Genomic DNA, 24374 nt, shown 5'->3' with positions numbered 1-24374 from the left:
ATCAATGCCATCTGATTTGTCACTCTGAACCATAGAAGCTGATGAAATAGTATGTGTGCCATAGTCCAAATCACAGCAGATGGTGTGAACACCGAGTTTAGAAGTGTCTGCACCTGTTGCAGTACGCCATTGTAAAGCCAACAGTGGCAATGAAGAAGTACATCCATGACTACAGTCACATGAGGTGATTGTCATTCCATGTCACGCTCATACTGTGTGATGCAGTATCCATTCATTTCTTGTACCCACTGATTCCCAAAACCAGTAACATCGTAAAAGCTCAAGCTCATTAACAGGACAAAAAATCTATTCCCTCAGAGATCTGTTATTGTGATGTATTGAGGCTCATCTTCATGCTGATAGTGGCCCACTTCAAATTTCACAATAAGTAATAAATATGCAATTTGATATAGGTACTTTGGAGTGTCAGACAAAGTTTTGTATTTTTATCCACTTTTGCTAGATACTAACGTACTAAATATTGACAATGTGAACTACGAGACAATGTGAACTACAAAAAACAGAGAGAGAGAGAGAGAGAGAGAGAGAAAGCAGTTCAATTGTGCTCTTTCATGCAAATGTGTTTTGGAATAGTTTTAACTGACTCTCACACTACCCTTATATTCTACAGTTGTAATTTTATCAGCAGAAACTGGTTTCAAGGTTTTCAGTCAACTGAATATATTTTAAAAGAACTCTAACATATTAACTGTACTTCTGAAAAATGTCACAACACAAAAATGATTCTACTTGGAATATGGTGTTACAGTGAGCCAACTGATTTTATGCCACAATCACAGACAAGAGCTTATTGCCCTTATTTATTTTCTTTGAACAGCGAGAGGTTTTAGCTGGAAATACAGAGTGGAGCAGAGGAAACACATGTTTTTCACAACTGAATAACTGAAACCAGGTTTTATTTAAAGAAAGTTTGCATCAGTAATAGTACTTTTATCGCATTTTTGAAATCTGGGTACCTTAGAAAATATTATTGTTGAGATGATGTCCTCCTTGCTGGACACAAATTTGGATCCTCTCCAAAGAGGCTCTCTCTAACATTTCATTTGGTATAGCTTCAATTTCCTCACAAATGTAAATCTTACAGGTCATCAAATGTGCAAAGCTCATTCACATACACTCAGTTTCAAGCAGCCCCACAAAAAAAGTCACAGGTCAACAGATCAGGTGGGCCTGGGGGCTAAGGAACATCACCATATTTGTGAAATGAAATGTCTCGGTTACATGTTGAACCACTTCCATGGATGTTCTTGCCACGTGAGCTGTGGCACGATCCTGCTGGAACAACATCTCTCTCATGTGCACTTGACAGCTTGCAAGATCTGGACAAAGAAAGTTGTTTAATACTTTGACACAGTACACTGATGTCACAGTAACTGCAGTTCCTCCCTCTTCAAAACAACTAAGGTCCAATAATCCCTATTTTGGAGATACCGAACCACACTGTAACTTTTGAGCTATGGAGAAGTTTTTCGTTTAGTTCATGTGGGTTCTCTGGTGCTCAGTACCAACAGTTCTGTACATTAACATAACCATACAGATGAAAATGGGCTTTCTCACTAATGAATACTGGGGCATCTGCATCTTCTGTAAGAATAGTGCCTATACATTACAAAATTCTCTGTGCTGCACAAAATCTGTTTCATTTATCTGCTGGACAATCATTTTGTATTGGTGAAATCTGAGATCATCATGTAAGACGTGATTCAATATGAACAACATGACATACCCAGTGATACAGTGGATTGTTTCATTTTTTTTTTTTTTTTAAATTCCCTTCACATATCCAGTACTTCTAAAGGTTGCAACCCACTCGAATATAGCGTTTCAATCTGGAACTGCTTCTCGACATCCAACATGAAACTTTCAAGAGAAAAAGTATTGAACCGTAACCACAGAACCATTGTTTTTAAAGAACTTCTCAACCATGAAACACAATGCTCTATGCTCAGACACATCACAGTGACTGAAACTGCATAGTTTGAGCTGTTTGCCAACAGTCATTCAAGGTCAATACCCCCACTTATCGAACACAACTAGCAATTTAAAAAACATGTGTTTCTTCTGCTCCGCCCTGCACTTACAACATGGCTGAGTTGTCTGCTCTACTTGTTTTCTCTCTGTATCCAAAGGCAGCCCACACTTGGTTGTTTGAGAAAACTCTAATTGTTTGAAGGTGGGATTAAGAGGAGAGGGTGTGAGTTTGGAGAAGAGGGGTTTCCATGATACTTCTGCCATACAAAAGTACGACTACTTTTAGCTATCTATAATGTGATGATATTAATGAAAGCTAAGATAAAATTGACAGCTCCCACTAGTATTGTATTGTATACTGTGTTACAATTAATAAATGGCATACCTGCTATGCATTTTGTCAGAGATGCATGTCTCTCTTCAGAACAGCTCTCCGAGCCTCCTCTGGTAACCGTGCAGGGTCTGTCAGAATATCTGTTGCTCTACTCAGGTACCGCAGTGAATTCAGAACCCCTATACATTTAAAACAGATTAATAAAAACATGAATATTAACTACAGAATCCTAAAAAAGTAAGAAGGAAGTAAATGGAGAGAGGGGGAGAGGCAAGAAGTGGGGATTGGAGGATTTACATCCCAGTTGTCTCATTGAACAAACAATATTTGTAGTTTTATTTTATATGTAATAAATTGGCATAAAAACCTGCAACTTAAGCTATGGTTTAGTTTAACACCCATATTATTTTTTAAATTCTGTACAGACTTTTGGATGCTCTTGTAAGAAAAAAGTTTGTGACCGCACTGCAACCTAGGACGCACAGTTCCTTTTTCACATTATTGTTACTATAAATTGCTGAGAGTGGGTATAGATTATACTGGCACAGTCACAATAAAAAGGATAAAAACGGAGTGGGGTTAGTGTTTCACAAAGATATTGACCCAGTTACAGATGTGAGCTTGTAAGTGAAAGGATAATCAGAGGAAGAGTGAACATGAGAAAGAATAGTTTTACTATACTCCAAGTGTACGCATCTCAGCAAGGGTACAGTGAGGAAGAAAAAATGAAATTCCTCGAAGAAAAGGAAGACCAAGTAAGAGAAGATAACATTATGATAATTGGGGATCTGAATGCTCAGGTTGGCATGGATAGAAATAGATATGAGGTGGTGATGGGCTCTTTTGAATACGGAAGACGAAATGTGGAGGGTGAAGAAACTCCAAATATGTGCATAAGGAATCATCTTTTAGTGAAGAATACATTCTTCAAGAAAGAAGATAGCCATAAGATTACTAGATATGGCTGAGATGGCAAATCTAAGACAGTTATAGACTATGTATAAACAGACAAATTACTTGGAGGAAAAGTTAGGAGGTTGGTTGGCAACACTGCGCTGACGCGGACTCTTCGAGTATTTGCTGCAATAAATAATTATAAAAAGCGTTGTTATTAACCTGTTTTTAAACATTTACAGTTGTTATAAATATAATTTAAGTGTTGTTAAATTAGTGGAAGTGTTAGTGAAGTATAAAATAAGATTAAATGGGGTAAGAAGCATATTTTTCTTCTCACACCTGTAGCACGAATCCTAGGCCTAATATCACGCGCGAATCGTAAGTAAGCAGTGAATTAAACTTATAGGTAAACGTTTCCAGCTGGTATAAATATAATGTAAGTGTTGTTACCTTAGTGGAAGTGTTAGTGAAGTGTTAAAGAAGATTAACGGGGTAAGAAGATTATTTTCCTTCTCGCGCCTATAGCACAGATTTTAGGCTTAATTTCATGCGCGCGCGTATCGTAAGTAAACAATGACTTAAACTTATATGTAATCACCAGTTTTTTAATTCAGTACTCTTTCAATTTATTTATATCCACCTAAATAGCTTCTAGGGTCCTTTGTTTACGTTTTAGTCAGTACTTAAATCAGTTTATACGATTTCTGTTTTTACCATGAGTGAGAAGTGTGTGACATGCCGTAGGATCGTGAGTTCTGGGGTGTGGTGTGATGTGATGGGTGCTGTAGTTTCTTTCATTGCGGCAAATGTAGTGGTGTGGGAAATCAGGACATAAATGAGGCTCACCAGTGGTACTGTAGGATCTGCAGTAGAGATAGGAAAATACTGGAACAGGAAGGGAAAACTGCAGCTCTTCAAGCTGACTTAGACAAGGCAAGGGAGGATCTGGACAGGTTAAAGAGGGAGAAGGGTGACAGAGTTGGGAATTGGCAACAGGTAATAGGGGCAACAGGCTGGTACTCTGGACCTAGATTTTCCTGCAGTAGTTGGCTAACACTTCTACCATGGGAACTACCTAACAACAGACCTTTTTTTCTCTTTACAAATTTCCCTATCTTTTTCAAGTCCTTGAAAGCTTGTTATGCCCTTTCTACAGCTTCAGCTACATGATGCTCATCCGATTCTGACTGAGGCAACAGGTCTACTCTATTTTCAAGATTTATGACCAGCTTTGTTATAAATCTTGAAAATAGATTTGACCTGTTGCCTCAGTCAGAATCTGATGAGCATCATGTAGCTGAAGCTGTAGAAAGGGCACAACACGCTTTCAAGGACTTGAAAAAGGTAGGGAAATTTGTAAAGAGAAAGAAAGTTCTGTTGGTAGGTAGTTCCCATGGTACAGGTGTTAGCCAACTATTGCAGGAAAATCTAGGTCCAGAGTACCAGGTCACAAACTTTTTCAAGCCTAGTGCAGATCTGGGTCAGGTAACACTAAGATGTAGGTTCTTTATGCAAGGATTTCACAAAGGAGGATGCCATGGTTATAGTGGGTGGTCCGGGAAATAGCACTGACAGAGACTCTGAATATTCCATAGAGATTGACCTGGTGAAGATAGCATCAGCAACGAAGCATACGAGTGTGGGATTTGTGTCTGTGTTGAGACGCCATGATCTGCCTCATATGAACTCTTCCGTCGGGAGGGTGAACTTGGAGTGGCTGCTTAGGATGGATATAGGGTCCCATATTGGTTTGATTCCTGTGGATGCTATCAATAGGTGGGACCAGACTAGGCATAGCATTCACCTCAATAGGAAAGGGAAGGGAAAACTGTCTGGGTTGATTGTAGAAAACTTAAAGGGGGGAAACTGTCACAAGTGGTAAAATACCAGTGGTCACAGGTGTCAGAGGGATGCCTTTTTAAGGATAGGGAAAGGGGAAAGAAAACGAGTTTTAAGAGCGATTGGCAGACACACTCAGTTTGAGAAAACAGATGAACAGGAGTCAGATTTTAGCATACAGCCTCCATTTGAACAATGTTTAACAGAAAGTAATCAGAAACTGCCAGTTCATCTTCGCCAAAGCAGTTATAATCCCATTAGAATGCAGTATCAGTTATCTTTATTACACCAGAACATTCCGGGACTCAGAAATAAAGTTGATGAACTACTCATTTGTGTTGATGAAATGAATTCATCTAACCAAATTGACATAATCTGACTCTCTGAACATCAAGTGACTACTAGTATATATATGTTAGACATTTCAGGATTTAAGCTAGCTTCCTACTTCTGCAGAGTAGATATGGATGGAGGAGGAGTTGCCACATTTATTAAAAACTGCCATAAATTCAAGAACATTGACATTAAAAAATTTTGTTTAGAGCAGCATCTAGAAGCATGTGCAACAGAAATAAGAGTTCCATAACAGATCCTATACAATAGTAACTATCTACCGAGCACCTGCAGGAAATTATACTCTATTCATAAATCATCTAGAAGCTCTTTTGGGTTATTTATTAGGAAGAAACAAAAATTTTGATTGCACATGACTTTAATACGGATTTTCTAATCCAATCTTCCAGTATACATTTACTGCAGTTAGCAATGTTGTCTTTCAATCTAACTCACACTGTAAACTTTCAAACTAGGGTCACTAAATACTCAAGGACAGCCATTGATAACATTTTTATAGACAAATCAAAGGAACAAAATCATATCATATAACCTGTAATAAATGGACTATCAGATCATGACATGCAGCTCCTTGTTTTAGATTTAAATTCTAAGCAGATTAACAAGACTGCTAAATCTGAGTACAGGAGAGTAGTCAATCAACCAAAAATTGAGTGTTTTAGAAAACTGCTCAAAGATATGAACTGGAAAGATGTTTATAGTGATCATGACATGAATGAAAAATATAACACATTCATGACCAATGTCAGTACCATGTTTGAAAACTGTTCTTCTCTGAAAGTTACTCAAATTAAACAGAAGTCTATAATAAAACCATGGATTACACAAAGAATAAAGATTTCCTGTAAGACAAAAACGAAAATGTATCTGTCGACCAAGAATACCTCCAATGCTGATGATTTAGCTAAATACAAGGAATACTGTAAAATATTAAAAAAAAGTAATTTAGACATCTAAACAAATGCACTACGAGAAGAAGATAGCAATGTCAGGGAACAAAATAAAAACAATATGGGATATAGTGAAAGAGGAGACTGGTAGAACCAGAGAGGAACAGGAGCAAATAGGATTAAGGGTAGATGACACATTAATAACCGATGGGCATAGTGTGGCAAATCTATTTAACAAGTACTTTATATCTGTTACTGATAGAATGGGATTGTTAGGATCAGTAAATAATGCCCTTGAATATCTGAAACTAGCCTTTACAAATAGCTTCAGGCACATGAATATGTCACTCACTGCACCAAAAGAAATAACTTCCATAATAAAATCTTTAAAACAAAGCATTCTAGTGGTTACGATGAAATATCAACAAAGTTAATTAAGGCATGTTCTTGTGAGTTTAGTACAATTCTAAGTTCCTTGTGTAACCAATCAATTATAACTGGGACATTTCCCGACTGGCTAAAATATGCAGATGTTAAGCCTCTATTCAAGAAAGGGGATAAAGAGATACCATCAATCTATAGACCGATTTCACTTTTGCCATCATGCTCAAAAATTTTTAGAAAAAGTAATGTACAGGCAGCTTCTCAACCATCTGACCACAAATAACATATTATCAAAAACACAGTTTGGATTTCTGAAGGGTTCTGATATCGAGAAGGCTATTTACATCTACAGTGAAAATGTACTTAATTCATTAAATAACAAATTACAAGCAGCAGGTATTTTCTGTGATTTGCCAAAGGCATTTGATTGTGTGAACCACAACATCCTTTTAAACAAATTAGAATTCTACGGTGTCACGGGCAGCGCTGCAAAATGGTTCAAGTCATACCTCGCTAACAGGGTGTCAGTGCAAGGGACTAGTGAATTAAGTCATCAGTCATCATCAGAATGGGAAGAAATTAAATGTGGTGTCCCACAAGGATCCATCTTGGGGTCACTGCTTTTTCTTGTGTACATTAATGATCTCTCATCAGTTACATGCCAGAAGCAGAGTTAGTTTTGTTTGCAGATGACACAAGCATTGCAATAAATAGTATGTAGAGTGTAGTTTTAGAAAGATCTGCTGATGATATTTTCATGGACATTAATAAATGGTTTAAAGCCAACTCACTGACATTAAACTTCGAAAAGACTCACTATTTGCAATTCAGAACCTGTAAGAGGTTTCCACCCAGCATATGCATAAAGTATGAAGAAGAGCAGATAGAAGAGGTTGACAGTCTTAAATTCCTGGGATTACAACTTGATAGTAAATTCAGTTGGGAGGAGCACACCACAGAACCACAGAAACTCCTTAACAAATCTGTATTTGCAATTTGTGTGCGAGCAGACACAGGCGACATAAAAATGAAAAAGCTTGCATACATTGCCTACTTTCATTCCATAATGTCATATGGTATAATATTTTAGGGTAACTCTTCAAGTCAAACAAAAGTTTTAAGAGTCCAAAAGCATGTAATACATATTATTTGTGGAGTAAATTCACGGATGTCCTGCAGAAACCTCTTCAAAGAACTGTGTATACTAACTACAGCCTCTCAGTATATTTACTCCTTAATGAAATTTGTCCTAAATAATATATCTCTTTTTCCAACAAACAGCTCAGTTCATACATACAATACCAGGAACAAAAATGATCTGCACAAGGACTTAAAAGCACTTACTTTAGTTGAAAAAGGGGTCCACTATTCAGGAACACTCATCTTCAATAATTTGCCAGCAAACATAAAAAGTTTAGTTACAAATAAAGATCAGTTTAAAAGAAGCCTGAAAGACTTACTAGTGGCCAACTCTTTCTACTCCATTGACGAATTTTTTAATGGAAACAAATGATGTATTGTATATACTCATACTATTAGTATTGTTATTTCAGCTCAAAAAAAAAAAAAGTGACATGTTCCACATCCACGAGGATTTCCTCAGTATGGATCTATGGAACGAAAAACTAATCTAATCTAATCTTCATTATCGCAGAGGTGGACGAACCCGTGCTCGGGGTATATTTTTCTTAGCCCATGCACTGTCACCCAATCTACAATGAGGTACACTAACCATTAACTTGATAGACCGTACCACCGGTTCAGGTATCTCTTCCCTCTCATCTGAGAGCGCCACACTATTGTGTGAGCTAGCTGAAGCCGCTGTTGCAGTGCTCTCTCTTGGATCACACGGCGACGAACTTCGAGACAGCAATGAAGCCCTCCGCCTACACATCGCCGCCATGCAATCCAAGTTCAAGGACGCTCCTAAGCAGGTCACTCCTCTGTCACACACGGCCACACCCCCAACCCCTGCACCACTTCCTCGCACCTGCTGCCGACGCCATGTGACATTTCTACTGCCGGACAGAAGCTGTGCCCTCGACGCTACAAAGTACCCCACCGAGCTCGTAGTGCATCGGGTGCAGGCCCATCATCCCCATTGGTATTCGTGATCAACAATGGTACTGTCCACAGAATCAATACCACAGAAGGCCCACCGGTACATGCAAAGGCTAGGCGTTTAAATCTGGAGAAACATAACATGGCAAAGCTATTATTCAGGAACTTTTAGATGATAGGACTATTCGCCCTTCTTCTAGTAGTTGGTCATCACCCATTCATTTGGTGCCCAAGAAAGATGACGCTTTCCACCTCTGTGGTGATTATCGGGCACTTAACACCAGAACAATTCCAGATAATTATCCCATCCCAAATATTCAAGACTTTGCTTCCCAACTGCACGGGGCATGAATTTTCAGTATAATCGACTGTCACAAGTGATATCACCAGCTCCCAATGGCACCAGAAGACGCTGAAAAACCTGTCACCACCCCGTTTGGGTTGTTCGAGTATTTGTTTATGCCGTTCATCCTTAAAAATGCTGCACAAATGTGGCAACGGTTCACTGACTTGTTGGTCGGAAAACTGGATTTGCATATGCCTACCTGGACGACTTGTTAATTTTTCTTCCTCCCTCGAGGAACATGAACTCCATTTAAATACAGTGTTCCAATTATTAAAAGCAAATGGTGTTGCAGTGAATGATGCTAAGTCACAACTCCACCGCACTAGTGTCACTTTTCTGGTCCACGGGTTTTCTGCCAATGGCATCTGCCCCTACCCGAACGGGTTGAGGCCATTGGTACGGTGCCTTTGCTAAAGATTTTCAGGGCCTCCGCCGCTTCCTTGGAATAGTAAATTACTACTGCAAACACATCCCACATGCCGCTGAAATACAAGCCCCACTGACGGATGCTCTTGCAGGAAAAAACACTTCAGGGTCTCGGGCAGTGACGTGGACTCCTGATATGCGGTGCGCATTCGATAACCTAAAGTCAGCCTTACAGACAGCCGTTACGCTCGCTCACCCCATTCCTGATGCTCCCATCTCGCTTTCGTGGTATTTACCGACCAAGAGCCTTCCGTAACCCAAGCAAGGACTCGTCCCCGAGATGTTTTCATCATATGGACCTCATATGCCAGTTTATGAACGACATACTTTACGTCAGAGGGGCAGACAATGTTGTTGCCGATTTTCTATCTTGTGTGTCGGTTTTATCTTCACAACTGGACCTCAGTGAACTCCCTAAATTGCAGGCAGAGGATACTGAATCACCGCATTGCGCTCCGATGTTAAAGCAGGACTCAAACTAGAGTTAAGGACACTTCCTGGGTTTTCATCACCCATCTGGTGATTCCGGCACCTCTCTGCTGGGACATTTTTAATAGTACCCACGACTTGGCACACCCTGGCATTCGTGCCATCACACGTCTGGGATGTGAGCCTTTCGTTTGGCCCTGGGTGATAAAAACAATGTCGCAGTTGGGTGCAAGCGTGCATGGCTTGTCAGCGCACAAAAGTAGGATGCCTTGCACAGCCCCCCATGGGTACGTTCGATGTGGCAAAAAGAAGATTCCAGCACATACACATCGATATTGTCAGGCCCTCAACCCCCTCGGGCCCTTCCGTTATATACTGTCTGCCATTGACAGGTTTACCCGCTGGGTAGAGGTAATTCCTCTCACAACTATCACAGCCGACGCAGTAGCCCAAGCCCTTTTATTAATGTGGATCTCGCGCTTTGGCTGCCTGGTTTCTATCACCACTGACCAGGGCCGCCAATTCGAGTCCATCCTCTTCCAACAGCTTTGTGAACTGCGTGGAGTGAAATGATTTCGGACTACAGCATACCACCCCCAGAGCAATGGGCTTGACGAACGCTGGCACCGAACACTTAAAGCTTCCCTGATGTGCCACGGAGGGGAGTGGGCCGACGCCTTACCATGGATAATGTTAGGTGTTCGGGCCGCATACAAAGAGGACCTTGGCACCTCCCTGGCAGAAAAACTGTACAGAGAACCCCTCACACTTCCACCAGAGCTAGTTGAGCCTTCACTCCCTCCAGATCAAAGCTGCACTCGACATTCGTTGGGCATGTTAAGGAGTTAATTGCTAACATTTGCGTGCCTCCATCTCGACCGCATTCGCCTCCTCCCGTATTTCTGCATAAGGACTTGGCGTTGTGCACTCACGTCATGGTGCACGATGACACTGATCGACCGGCACTCAGACTCGGGCCTGTACAGAGTCGTATCACGGCATACCAAAATGTTTGAGTTGCTCATTAATGGCACACCTCAAACGGTATCTGTCTGCTGCCTCAAACCGGTATGGTCACTGGGAGAACTGCCCGATACCCCACACAGTCAGCCCCGACCCCCTGCTAAACCCACCTCACACGAGGCATCCACCGACAGTCCGTGGATGAGTGACGCCCATTCCCGCACGTGTGATGTTACCCACACCTAGTTGTTTGACAGTGCTACAGGTATGTGTGACATTCCCACACAGAGTGATGCATGTGATGATTCCCCCTCCTATGGGCAGCCCCCCACCTTTCCCCTGTTAGGATTCAATGACGTATCAGGGACCAGCCTCGGGATAGGTGATGTTACTGCTGATGACTCATGTGGAGATCCTGTCAACCCGTATACGGGAGTGGTAGCGAATGTCAACACAGGTCTTATTTGCGGCTCTAAAGTGTTTTTTGTTATACAGCCAGATAATGTGTGTATCTTCTACGAACGAGCCAGCTCCCCCAATGACAACTTAACCCACATTCACCTTCTCCAGTCTGTCCCCTTGCCTATTGGTACTGACCCATCCATGGTAAAAGTACTACATACTGCAACAGGCATTCAGGTCCGCTACCCCAGTTCCTCACAATCCACAGTCCCCTCTCCAAATCGCTCGACTGCTGTACGAGGATTCACCCGCTCCGGCAGGACCATCCGCCCCCCTCGCTGGCTCGAAGACTTCAATTACTAATGTAATGTAAGGTATGGTTTCGGTTAAACACCCTCTACCTCCCCCTTGGGTGTTTCCTTTACATGTATGCCCCAATATTTATGTTTTGTGCTCCACACTCTGGGGGGGGGGGCTAATGTGGTGACTATCGACCAAGTCGCATGTAATATCTTTGTTTTGCGAAGCTCTTTGCGGCTGTCTGTGGCTGCTCGCGAAAGTTTACACACGTGGTGAGTGACCAAGAATGTATTTAACTGCTTCCGAGTAATAAAATACTGTTTATTACATGTGGTATAGTGTGCATCATTGGATCCTGCAGTCCTACAACACTAAAACCCATATATTTTTAAGTGTTTGATTTTTTTCTTTTTCACTGTTAGTTATAATTCAAATTAAGACACATTATGGACCTACACACAAATTTTTATCTATTGAATGCGATCAGTCAGATTGTTTCAATAGTGTCTAGCTTCACTGACCTCCTCCTGTCACTTACAACTACACTGTATGTTGAGAAGTACCTCTCAGCATCCACGATATTGACAGGTACCGGAATTGCAGGTAAAGTAGCTCTTTCAAATTCATCTTATTTAAGCTTTTCGCAGAGTACAAGTTTCACTATATCAGGCTTCTCATCACATCTGAAACAGTTTGCAAGATGTCAATGGAATTTTTAAAAAAACAGTCAGGTGGCTTGCCAATGTTTTTGTAAAAAAATATTAGCTGGGCATTGTGATGTGTGTTTACGTAGTTACTGTAAACCTTACATAGCAGCAGATTTGAGACAAAATTTTGCAAATGCTGCCCATGCCTAGTTTTGGAATGTGTCGGAACAATTAATAGCAACTGTTGAAAAACAATCTTCAGAATTTTTCAATAGTGATTCTACACTCTCAAATGCCTCCCTTAACAAACATGCGAATGGGTAAGTCGTGTCTTCTAGTGTTGTAATTGAACTGCCAATGTTAATACATATACAACTTACAAATGTGCACTCTAAGAAGACTAAATCTGACGCAGCTTCACGTCTTAAATGATGATCAAGAGTGAGCTTTTTTGTTTTTGAATGATTGAAAAATTCCATGATTGCTGGCAAGTATGTATACAAGTACTGCACTGCATAGAACCAAGAACACCCTCTCACGATTATTGGATTGGTGAAGATTTTTTTCAGGTGAGGAAATTTCTCTTGAAGGAACTGAAGGTATGCTTTTTTCATTTTGCAAGAGTGCAGACAACTTGACAATAAAGTTTAGCTCCTTTGGTACTTTCATGAAGATATCATCTACTAAGTTTATTTTCATGTTTAATGCTATAGTCTTTTAGGGTCCCTACTGTGGCCTAGGCACAAGAACTTCTGATAGCAGAACTTGTTAGCAACATCTAAAAAGTTACAATACAGTTTATGTTCTGATGCTGCAGTCGTCCAAAATAAAACTGCAAATATGCACCTGCCATTTTTGTCAAAAGCATCTTTGATTTCTTCTTTCATTTCGTCACTGCACTACCTGACACATTCTTGGGGAAGTCTGTCTGAAATGGGTATACAGTCAGCACCGGGTACATATTTATTCACAAATGACCAAACTTCAACACCAATTTTCATTTTTTGACATTTTATAGCATCTCACCAGTAGCAGCCAGTATTTTAGATGAAGTTCCTACAGCCACTGCAGATGTTTTTTTGTCTTTTGACTAGCACTGTTAACGTGTTTTTCCCCCAAATTGTCCTTCTACTTGAGTTTCACGTTATAAAAGTGACACACAAAAGAATTTTTGTCATGAACATAGAAACCTTAGTCTTTTGTGCCTACCTATTTTTAACACACTACAATCACATTCATTCACGAATTAACAAGACATTACAGTGTAACGGTTAATTAACAGCAGCTAATCCCAGTGATACCATATCTATACGACAGAAAAAAGTAGTTTTACTCATCTTTTAGAAAATCTTGTTCTGTAATTATGAGAACTAAAGAGTAAAAATACAGCCGAAGCCAGAAATAAACACCCATTCCAAAATTCAAGCAAGCGATGTATGTTTGCCACTTTCCTAACAAACATTCCTGTGTTTAGTGCAATAATGCTGTATTTATATCTAGTTATGGATTGCAGCGAATTAAAGAGAAGCAAAGAGAAAAGATAAGCAAAAAAATTCAAAAATTCTACACTACTATCCTTTCACATGCAATAAAGCAAGAAAAAGTACTGTCGGAAGTCATCTAGTAAAGCTTTGTAAGTTGCAGGTGGTGATTTTTGACTATGTATCTCAACTTTGATGCTTGTTTCTTGCCTCACTTTTATTTGTTAAGTACTCTATCCAGGTATAAATAAAACATCCTTGGTTTAGCGTTAGCAGAACATCATATCTAGCACATACATATTTACGCAACAACTATTTATTTATAATTGTAATTTTCACTCTTTTGTCATCTTTGTGGTGATTTCACATATAATATGGATATATTAAAGACAGTACAAGTTGCACACTTGTATATTCAGATGTTTTGCGGTTAAGTAATAAATTTCACTGAAATATGCAAAGTTTAATAAACTTTGCTGCAATATACCGATTTCACATTTTATCGCACTTTTAAATTGACTGAAAATGTAACGCTCGGGGTAGCATTAGAGTAACCATTTTTTACACATTTACAGCACATGCAACCTTACAGTGTATGACAGAGAGTACTTCATTTACCAGTGTGACTTCCCCCTTTCCTGTTCCAGTCTCGTATGGTTCACAGGAAGAAAGATTACTGATAAGCCTTCTTGTGGTCTCGAATCTTTCAAATTTTGTCTGCGTAGTTTTTTCGCAAAACATACATGGCAGGAAGCAACATACTGGTTGACTCTTCTAGACACACAAACTCTTGGAACTTTAACAGTACACCAAACTGATGCAGAACCCCTCTGTTGCAGCATCTGTCACTGGAGATGACTGGGCACCTCTGTGACACTTTCGCACTTACTAAATTAACCTGTAGCAAAACATACTGCCCTTTGCTCGATCTTTGGGTTTCCCTCTATCAATCCTACCTGGTGTGGATCCCAGGCTGACAAGCTATATTCACATATTGGTCAAACAAGTGTTTTGCAAGCTACTTCCTTTTTTAATGGGCTACATTTCCTGACGATTCTCCTGATGGATCTCAGTCTGATATCTGTCTTACCTTTGAATAATTTTTCTGGTTGCTCCACTTCAAACTGCTCTGTATGCATAATCCTAGGTATTTTATGGAAGTAACTGCTTCCAGTGATTGTTACATTTGTTTATGCTGAGTGTCAATTGCCATTCCCTGAACGAAGCATCCATCATCTGCAGCTCTTCCACATTTTGCTACAATTTTATAGTATTGTGTCTTCTCTGTATACAACAACATCACCCACAAAAAGCCTCGTGGAACTTCTGACATTACCTACAATGTCATTTGTCTACATTGTGAAAAATAATGGTCATATAACACTCACTTGGAACACACCCAAAGTTACTTTTATTCCTAAAGAGTTCTCTCCATTCCGAATGACATGCTGTCTTCTGTTTGCTAGAAACTCTTCAACCCCAACACACAGTTGGTCTGATATTCTGTATGCTCATATTCTGTTAATTCGGCTGAAGTGCTGAACTGTATCAAATGCCTTCTGGAAGTCAAGGAATACGGCAGCTACCTGGGTGACTGTCTACTACTTTTTGGGTCTTAATGGAAAAAAAGCAAGCTGGGTTTCACACAACGTCTCCAGAAATAACATAATATGCATGCATAAAACTGGTCCCAAAATTCTACATCAGGCCAATGTCAGAGATAAAAGTGTATAGTTTCGCAGGTAAACCTGACAACCCTTCCTAAAAACGGAAATGACCAGTGCTTTTTTGCATATAGTTAACAATGCTTTGCTTCTCAAGAGACCTACTCTGTGTAGAATCAAACTGATAGATTCTTTTCTATCCCTTGATCGCTTAATTCAATATCTTTCACTCTGTTGTTTGTGTGGCTATTTAAAGGAGTGAACAGTTTTAGAAAAATGAGTATTATATTTGGACAGTTCCATCCTCTGTTTTAATGCCATTATGGTCACCGGGCATTTGGATCAATATCTTTAATCTGTTTACTGATTTAACATATGATTGAAACTTCTTTGGATTTTCTGTGAAGTTAGTATGTAGAATTTTACTGCTGAATTCGCTGAACATTTCACGATTAAATCTCCTTATGTCAATTTTGGCTTTGTTTAATTTTCATTTGTTTGTGATTCTTTGGCAACATTTAAATTTGCAGTGAAGCTCTCTTTGCTTTCATAGCAGCTTTATAATGTGGTTGTGGAATCGGGGTGTGTCTTTTCTGTCCCCCACAATTTTGCTCAGCATGTAACTGTCTAAGGCATATTGTACAGTGCTCTTGAACTTTGTGCACTGATGCTCAACATCATCCATGCTTGAGAGGAAATTTTCATGTAGAGCTATTAGGTAATCTGAAATCTGTCTCTTGTCGTTCTTGCTAAACAGAAAAATCTTTCTACCTTTCTTTGTATTCCTATTTACAGCGGTATTCAGTGATGTCATAATGACCTCATGATTATCAGTTCCCTGTCCTATGCTAACAAAGCGAAAAAGTTTGGTTCTGTTTGTTCCAGCAGGACTCTGATTTGATCTTCATGAGTCAGTTCTCTGATGAACTGCTCAAGGTAATTTTTTGGATAAAGCACTTACAATGATTTTACCCAATTCTCTGCCCCTACTACCCATCCTAATCACTTGAATCACCTACGCTGTAGCTGATAACTGACAATCTCCAGCTGAATTGTAACACAACCAGGAAATTTAGATGAATAATCTCCAAGTTTCCTCTCAGATGTTCTGTTATTACTGGTGCTGAGGCAGGGGATCTATTAAAGCATCTGATAACCATGTTTGAGCCACCTTTGACACTTATCTTCATCCAAATTACTTCACATTCTAACTCTTTAATAATTTCACTAGATATTATTGCTTATAAACTCACCTATCTTTGTGACATACATTCCAGTCTGAGTTTAGAATTTCATGGCTACTGACATTTGGTTTCAGCTAGCTTTCTGTCCCAAGTAGTATGTGAACACTGTAACCATTTATAAGTGAAACCAGTTCTGGGACTTTCCCATAGACGCTCCTGTCACTAACTGATACTATAGTAACATTTCCTTTCACCAATCTGCTATGAAGAATGCTACCCTATATGGACTCAGAACATGTCTTTTTGGGCCTGCGAGGGGATTTCTGTGCTAAAATCCCATATGTGGATGCTGCAAGTCTTCCACTACCTTGGTAACCTCTCACTGGATGTAGTGCACACTTGATCCATTAAGGGAGAGGGGTCCAATGTTTCTCCATTGGATAGCACAAGTTGAGAAATCCGCCTTCAAGATCAGCACAGAATAGTCTGAGCCTTTCACTTGGTTCCAAATCAGAGGACAGTAATTAGTTCTGGGAACTAGGGTACCAAATGATATCTCTGCTTCCACCTCATGGATGAGGCTAGCTGTCTTCAACAAATCAGCCAGCCACCTCGAGGAACCAAGGATGTCCTACGAACCCACGTGACAGACACCATTTGCGCTGACATGAGCCTGGTTTGCAACCAGGTGCAGTCACTACACACAAACAGTGCCAGCATAGCCTCCTCCACATCTTGGATGACACCCCCTGGCAAGCAAACAGAGTGGATACTGATCTTCTTTTCCAACCTGCCCAATATTTCAATGAGCTGCTCAAACACCGGCCTAACATTGGAGCTCCCACCAACACACAATCCCAGCCTCTGTGCTTCTTTGCACCTCTCAAGAGCATAAGCCATGCTCCCAACACGTAAGACATACCATGCCAGCTCAGAAGTACTTTCAGCAGTGGGCAATACCTAAAAACTGTTCTTGAGGCATAAAGGAGCAGCCATACAGTCCGTATTAAGTTTGCCTTACACCCAGTCATTCATGACCCCAAGACTGTTCACCAATCACCATCAGGCAAATTTGGGCCAGCAGAGACGTGTGGATCTGAAGGTGCAGTGGCAACAGAGTGGCACAATAGGCTCCAGCAATGCCAAAGCAACTGTCTCCGATGCTCCAATGCTACTGCAGCTGAGGGCAGCAACCTGAAGCTTGTCAACCAGGGCCAACATAGCTTCCAGTTGTTTACATGCAGTGGGCAATTCCTAGCATGAGTAATGTAACACTAACCCAAGAAGTCCCTGGGTGCAATCTAAGTTCTGCTGCCATGCTACCTCTAACCTATAATACCAACGAAAGGCACTTCACACAAAGATAATGCACTAAAATTTACACCAAAAAACTTAATTAAGAGTAAGGTAGTAAACACTAGTCTACATGGTAAAATAAACAGGAACAGTTCACTTCTTCATAGAAGTACATGAAAAACACAGACTAAAATTAATTAATGTGTATTAGATAAACTGCTACAGCTCCAGGAGCGTCCTCTTGTCTCTGGAACTGCCACTACACTAGTCACATCCCACATTATGTATAATTAGTCTTTGTTTATCTAACAAATTAGTGTGTGTATGACAGAAAGGAACTCAGAAATAAAACTACACTCACATGAAGATCGAAATTCTCCTACAACAGATGAGATATGAAAACCTAATAAGTTACAAGTGGCAGAGAAGGTATCTGCCAAATAAGAGAGGAAGGGAAGTTATCTTCATACTTCAGTACACATTAAATATATTTTCCACACAATATTTCACCTCTTATAAGTTTTGTCATCTGCAGTGAATGTACAGGGTGACACACGGGAGACGGATGGTTTTGAACTGCGTAGTACTGAGGGCATGGTGGTGGGAGGTGATTGTGGTGGGGATAGCTCTGATCCACACAAGATGCCATTTCATTTACTCAGTCACTATGGAGGAGTGGGACTTGCAACGTCAAGTGTGTCTATGACAGTTTCATGAAAAGTGGTGAGTCTGTGATTGCTATGCAGCGACTGCATAGTACTGAGGGCATGGTGGTGGGAGGTGGTTGTGGTGGGGATAGCTCTGATCCACACAAGATGCCATTTCATTTACTCAGTCACTGTGGAGGAGTGGGACTTGCAATGTCAAGTGTGTCTATGACAATTTCGTGAAAAGTGGCGAGTCTATGATTGCTATGCAGCGACTGTTTCGTGCGCGGTTTAATGTCAGTCACATGGAGCTGTTCCGAGCCGTAACATAACCCTCAGATGGGTGGAAAACTTCGGATCAACTGGAAACATACTGGATAAGAAGCATCCTGGCCCTGTGAGGCAGAGTAACACCACCAGAAAGTGTATAAAGCGTAAGGCAAGCAGCAGTCAGAAGCCTAGGACGGTCAGCTAGATGTCATGCTAGTGAGTTACAAATCAATCGTGAATCGGTTAGATGAATTTTGCATTAAGAACTAAAATTCCATCCCTACAAAAAGCTCATTGCCCAACAACTAAAGGAAACTGATTTTGCTGTACAAGAAGACTTCGCTTACAGAATGCAAGTGATTTTGGGATCGAATGAAAATGAAATTTTATTGATGAGTAGTGAAGCTCATTTTCATTTAAACAGGACCATGAATAAGCAAAACCTACGTTACTGGGCTCCAGAGCATCCACATCTTATCCACCAGCGTCCTCTCTTTTTTTTTTTTTTTTTTTTTTTTTTTTTAGAACAGGGCCACAGTCACTGTTAATTCGGTTTGTTACGTTCATTTTCTTGAAACATTCTTGAAACCAGAACAAAGAAGACAAAGAATCCCTTTAAAATGCGTTTGGTTCCAGCAGGATGGGGCAACATTGCACACCGCAAACACTTCAATGACAGTTCTTAGACGCATGTTTCCTGGCCGGATTATCTCACGTTTTGGCAATGTTCCTTGGCCTCCCAGGTCTCTTGACTTGTCAGTGTGTGACTTTTTTCTGTGGGGGTACCTTAAGAACTATGTCTATAACCACAAATCACGAAATTTGGACGAGTTGAAGAATGCAATCATTCAAGAAATTGCTGCCATCCCTGCAGTGGTTTTAGTCTGTGTGATGGAGGATTTTGAGAAGAGACTTGAGTCCTGCATTTGAAATGATGGACATCGCCTTGACAACATTATTTTTCACGAATAACTTTGTTAACTAAAATGGCAAATAATGAGTTTTGATTTTGTGTAGATAAACATGCATTAATTTTAAAGTTGGCTGAGTATTATTTCATTAAAAACCGTCCATCTCCCATGTGTCACCCTGTATATGCCCAGATGCTGCCAAGTTAAGCAGATAGTTTTTTGGATATGTCCTCCACAATGGCCTCATGGGCTGTTGTTCCTCTCAACCCAGTTCTTCGTCATAATGTTTGTATCACAGTGACAGTGCCTTTTGCAATATTTGTCCTGTGCACTTTACTGTCACTACCTACACCTGCTGCATCACCAAATTGATTTCTCTCACCAGTGGGAGATGGCTTATCAGTTTATGCACAGCCAAACAAAGGCACACAATCGATGCCAGTAACACAGTGTCCTCTAAATTACAAGGAAACAGAATGGCTTGCCAGTACTTACCATCAGAAGGCAATTTCTAAGTAGAAACCACTCTTCTAGCTTTCGACTGTTAGTTCCTTCCTGCAGGGGAAAAGAGAGAGAGATTGGGAAAAATCAGAAAGCATGGCAATGTCACTCACACAAACATATCGTCACATTTTGCCACCTTCCTTAAGTTTACATCTGCTGACATATCCTCCCTTTTCCTTTTTACCCTATCCCTCTTGCCAGTCTTGGTAGCATTTCTTGTTTATTTACTCAATAACTTATTCTGTCACTTTTTTATCTTCATGTGTTTTGCTCTCTCGCTGGTATTCCCCAGCCCCTTCTCTTCCACTTATTCCAAAATACATCTCATCTCTGGTTTGAAGATGGCACAGCATTTCTCTCTCCCCCCGACCCCCTCATCATACTAAAAATGGGTGGAACCCCCTCTGACCTTCCCCAACACATTCCTCTATCCTCCTTAAGTAAGCAACTAACAGTCTTGAAGGCTAGGCTAGTTTATTTATTTTTACACGTTTCCACTGACAACACTTAAAAATTTCATCTTTAGTGTTTGTGTTCTCTCTGTACTTTTACAGTTTTCTCAAACTATTTTTCCTTTTGATAAACAGTATCTTGTTGCAGACAATGCTCTGTAAAACAAATGCCGTGGCTATAGTGCATTCTCGACCAACTGTGGAACTTGCGATTCTGTTGAGCACTGCGTGTAACGCAGTGGTGGGAATTTGTTCTACAACACACTCAATTCCAACAACCAACCTGGTTTGAACTTACATTTATTATTACTATTATTGCCTACATCCTTTGCATGGTGATTATGTTTAATTTAATGCTTATGAGCTTGTACAGGGTGGTCAGAAACAGTCTGAAAAGATTTCAAGGCTGTTCCTGGGGAGGTTGTGCTGAGAAATAATTCTTAAGAAAAAAATTTGGTATGTTGCGCCTTTCCCAAATTATTTAGTAGGGAAGACAGCCAATTAGGTAGTCATGAGCGCAAACTCCAGCAGCTAACCAGAGGTGGTGTTGCCAAACGTGCTTTCATTTGGTTTCTTAAAACTGAACAAGAGAGTAATACAAAAATTGCACATGGGACGGTAGTAAGGATTGAAACTGAACCAATGCTGACAGTTTGGTGCACTATCACCTATGCTATGAGAACAACTGACATTAATTGTATTGGCAGGCTGCTTGCATTTACAGGCATGATGACCAAATTGACTGGCTTCAGTGCTAAATAACTTGGAAACTGTGCAATGGATCGAATGTTTTTCTCAACAATTACTTCTCAGCCCAACATCCACTGCAATACCTTACAATATTTTCAGACTGTTTTTGGCCACAAACTATAATGACTATTCAATGCAGAAAACACATAAAAGGAATAACAGAGGGTATAGTGATAAAGGCATTTACACTATATTGACAATGAAGTTACTGGGCATACAGCTAGTGTTCTAAAAGATGGGAGGAAGAAATTAGATGCAGCAACCAACAGAAGTAATTTAGGGAAAGCAGACTAAACATAAAACAGGTTGACCTGATTTAGAGTAAAGAAATAATCCTCCCAAACGAGGAACCACTGTTCACATTGTGTTGTCTTATTCTGAAGCAGAAAAGTGTTTATTTTGAAAATATTTGATAAAAAAAGCTCTAACACAACTTTTGTTACTAAATACATGTATCTCAACTGTAACATAATGAAAGCCAGTATCCAGCGGGAGAGAAACAAGTCTGTAGGTATTTTTTGAAACTTAGGAAAACCTGTATTAGAATGACACGGATGTGCTTCCGGAAGCCATGACGAGTATAGGATGCTGGTTTTGGCTGGTTATCTGATCTAGTAAGGACTGACAGTCTTGCCTGTGAAATGTAGGCAGAGCTCATCATCTGTAGCATCATCAACAGGACCGATGGCAGATGATTGGTACAGAGCCCAGTGAAGCATCTGAATCAGAGGCTCAGGCAGTTCTGTGACTGTGCAGGCTGTAGATTCCTTGACATGTGCTATAGTGCAGTGGGGTTCCAGGTTCTGCTTCATATGTCAAAGGTCCACTACACTCAGGTAACAACTACGAAAGTAGCAGAGGCTGTGAAGAATGAACTGGGCAGTTTGTTAAGTTAGGGGGTCTTGGGAAAATACAGAAAGGGCTTCAGTCTCAAAGGATGCAGGACAAACACAGGATGAGGGTGGACACAGCAACACTCAGTACTGTAGTTGTAAATCATCGTAGCTGTGTTGGATAAGAATCAAAGTTCTAAGTGCTAATAGAAAGCACTGAAGCTGACTAAAGCTGGGGACAAACTCAGCTGAAATTCTTACAAAAGGACCTAATTGTGTTCAGAATGGATAAGCTAAATACCACTGGTGGTGGACTGCTTGTTGCTATTAAGAGTTAGTTTATATGAAATTGCGGTAGATAGTTCCTGTGAGTTAGTATGGGTAGGATTCATACTTGAGAACCAGAATAAATTAGCATTTGGTTTCTTTTACCAATACTCTAACTCAGATAATACAGATTTTGAATAGTTAAAAAAAAGCTTGAGTCTCATTTCAAATAGGTACTCCACTCATACAATTATAGTTGGTGGTGACTTCAACCTATCCAGAACACATTGGTGAAAATACATGGTTAAAATTGGCAGTAGGTATAAATAATCATCCGAAATCCTACTGAATGCATTCTCAAAAAATTATTTTGAACAATTAGCTCAGGAGCTCACCCTAAGTGTAAATGGTTGCAAAAATATACCTGACTTCTTAGCAACAAATAACCCTGAGCAAATAGGAAGCACCAAGATGGATACAGGGGTTACTGACCACAAGGTTGTTGTAGCGAGGATGAATACCACAAAAAATAAATAGAAAATACATCTATTTTAAAAAGTATATAAAAATTTGCTTGACACCTTCCCAAGGGACAGTCTCCATTCCTTCCAAACTAACTATGTAAGTGTTGGCCAGATGTCGCTTAAATACAAAGAAATAGTATTGGCAGCAACTAAGAGATTTATATTGAATAAGTTAATAAAAGATGGCACTGATCCCCCATGGTACACAAAACAGGTCAGAACACTGTCAAAGAAGCAATGAAAAAAGAATGCCAAACTTAAAAGAATGTAAAATCTCAAAAGATTGGTGATGTTTTACTGACACTCAAAACTTAGTGTGGATTTCAATGTGGGATGTTTTTAATAGCTTTTACAACAAAACTCTGTCTCGAAATTTTACAGAAAATCTGAAGACCTTCTGGTCTTATGCAAAGTATACTACGTGATACCGATGTTAACATTACCGACAACAGTGCCAATAAAGTGGAGTTACAAAACAAAGTTTTATAAAACCCCTTTGCCAAAGAAGATGGTGTAAATATTCGAGAATCTGAATCAGGAACAGCTATCAACATGAGTAACTTAGAAGTAGATATCCTTGGCATAGTGAAGCAGCTTAAACTGCTTAATAAAGGCATCTTATGGTATAGATTATGTACCAATTAAGTTCCTTTCAGAGTATACTGATACAATAGTTCCATGCTTGTAAACATATACAGCTGCTCGCTAGACGAAAGATCCGTACCTAAATACCACAAAATTGCACAAGACAAACCAATCCTCAAGAAAGGAATTAAGAATAATCCGATGAATTACAGACCCTTATTGCTGATGTTTATTTGCAGCAGAACTGTGGAACATACACTGTGTTCAAATGTTGTGAGTTACCTCAAAGAAAACTGCCTACTGCCACATAGTCCGCAAGGATTAAAAAAATATCATTCTTGTGAAACACAACTATATATACATACAAAGTGGTTAGTGCTACTGGCTGGGATCTCAAACTGATTTCATATTTCTAGATTTCCAGAGGGCTTTTGATTCTGTTCCTTAAAAGCGACTTCTAATCAAATTGTGAGCCTATGAGGAGGGGGGGGGGGGGGGGGTGGAGGGGACTGTCTCATTTGTGCAAAAGGATTTGTGATTCACTGTCATCAGAAAGGTCACAGTTTGTAGTAATCGAAGTGTTATAGGTCCTCTGTTTTTCTAATCTCTATAAACGATTTAGGAGATAATCTCAGCAGTCCTCGCAGACTGTTTCCAGACAATGCTGTCATTTACCTTTGAGAAAAGTCTTCAGCAAATTAAAACCAATGGCAAAATGACCCGAGGCACAGTATCTGCATGG

At 40.0% G+C, this 24374-nt stretch overlaps 1 protein-coding gene across 2 annotated transcripts in view; it reads right to left on the bottom strand.

Moving 5' to 3' along the window:
• LOC124613573 (MLX-interacting protein) overlaps positions 1-24374 on the bottom strand; it is a 403061-nt gene that overhangs the window by 24799 nt on the left and 353888 nt on the right. For both annotated transcript variants that reach the window (XM_047142290.1, XM_047142297.1), the window contains exon 16: positions 2378-2505. In XM_047142290.1, coding sequence (XP_046998246.1) covers positions 2393-2505 — 113 coding nt within the window. In that variant the 3' untranslated portion in view covers positions 2378-2392. The remainder of the gene's footprint in view (positions 1-2377; positions 2506-24374) is intronic.

This window comes from Schistocerca americana, chromosome 1 (genome assembly GCF_021461395.2).
Source record: "Schistocerca americana isolate TAMUIC-IGC-003095 chromosome 1, iqSchAmer2.1, whole genome shotgun sequence".
Lineage (NCBI taxonomy): Eukaryota > Metazoa > Arthropoda > Insecta > Orthoptera > Acrididae > Schistocerca > Schistocerca americana.
This window is presented reverse-complemented; position numbering and strand designations above follow the sequence as displayed.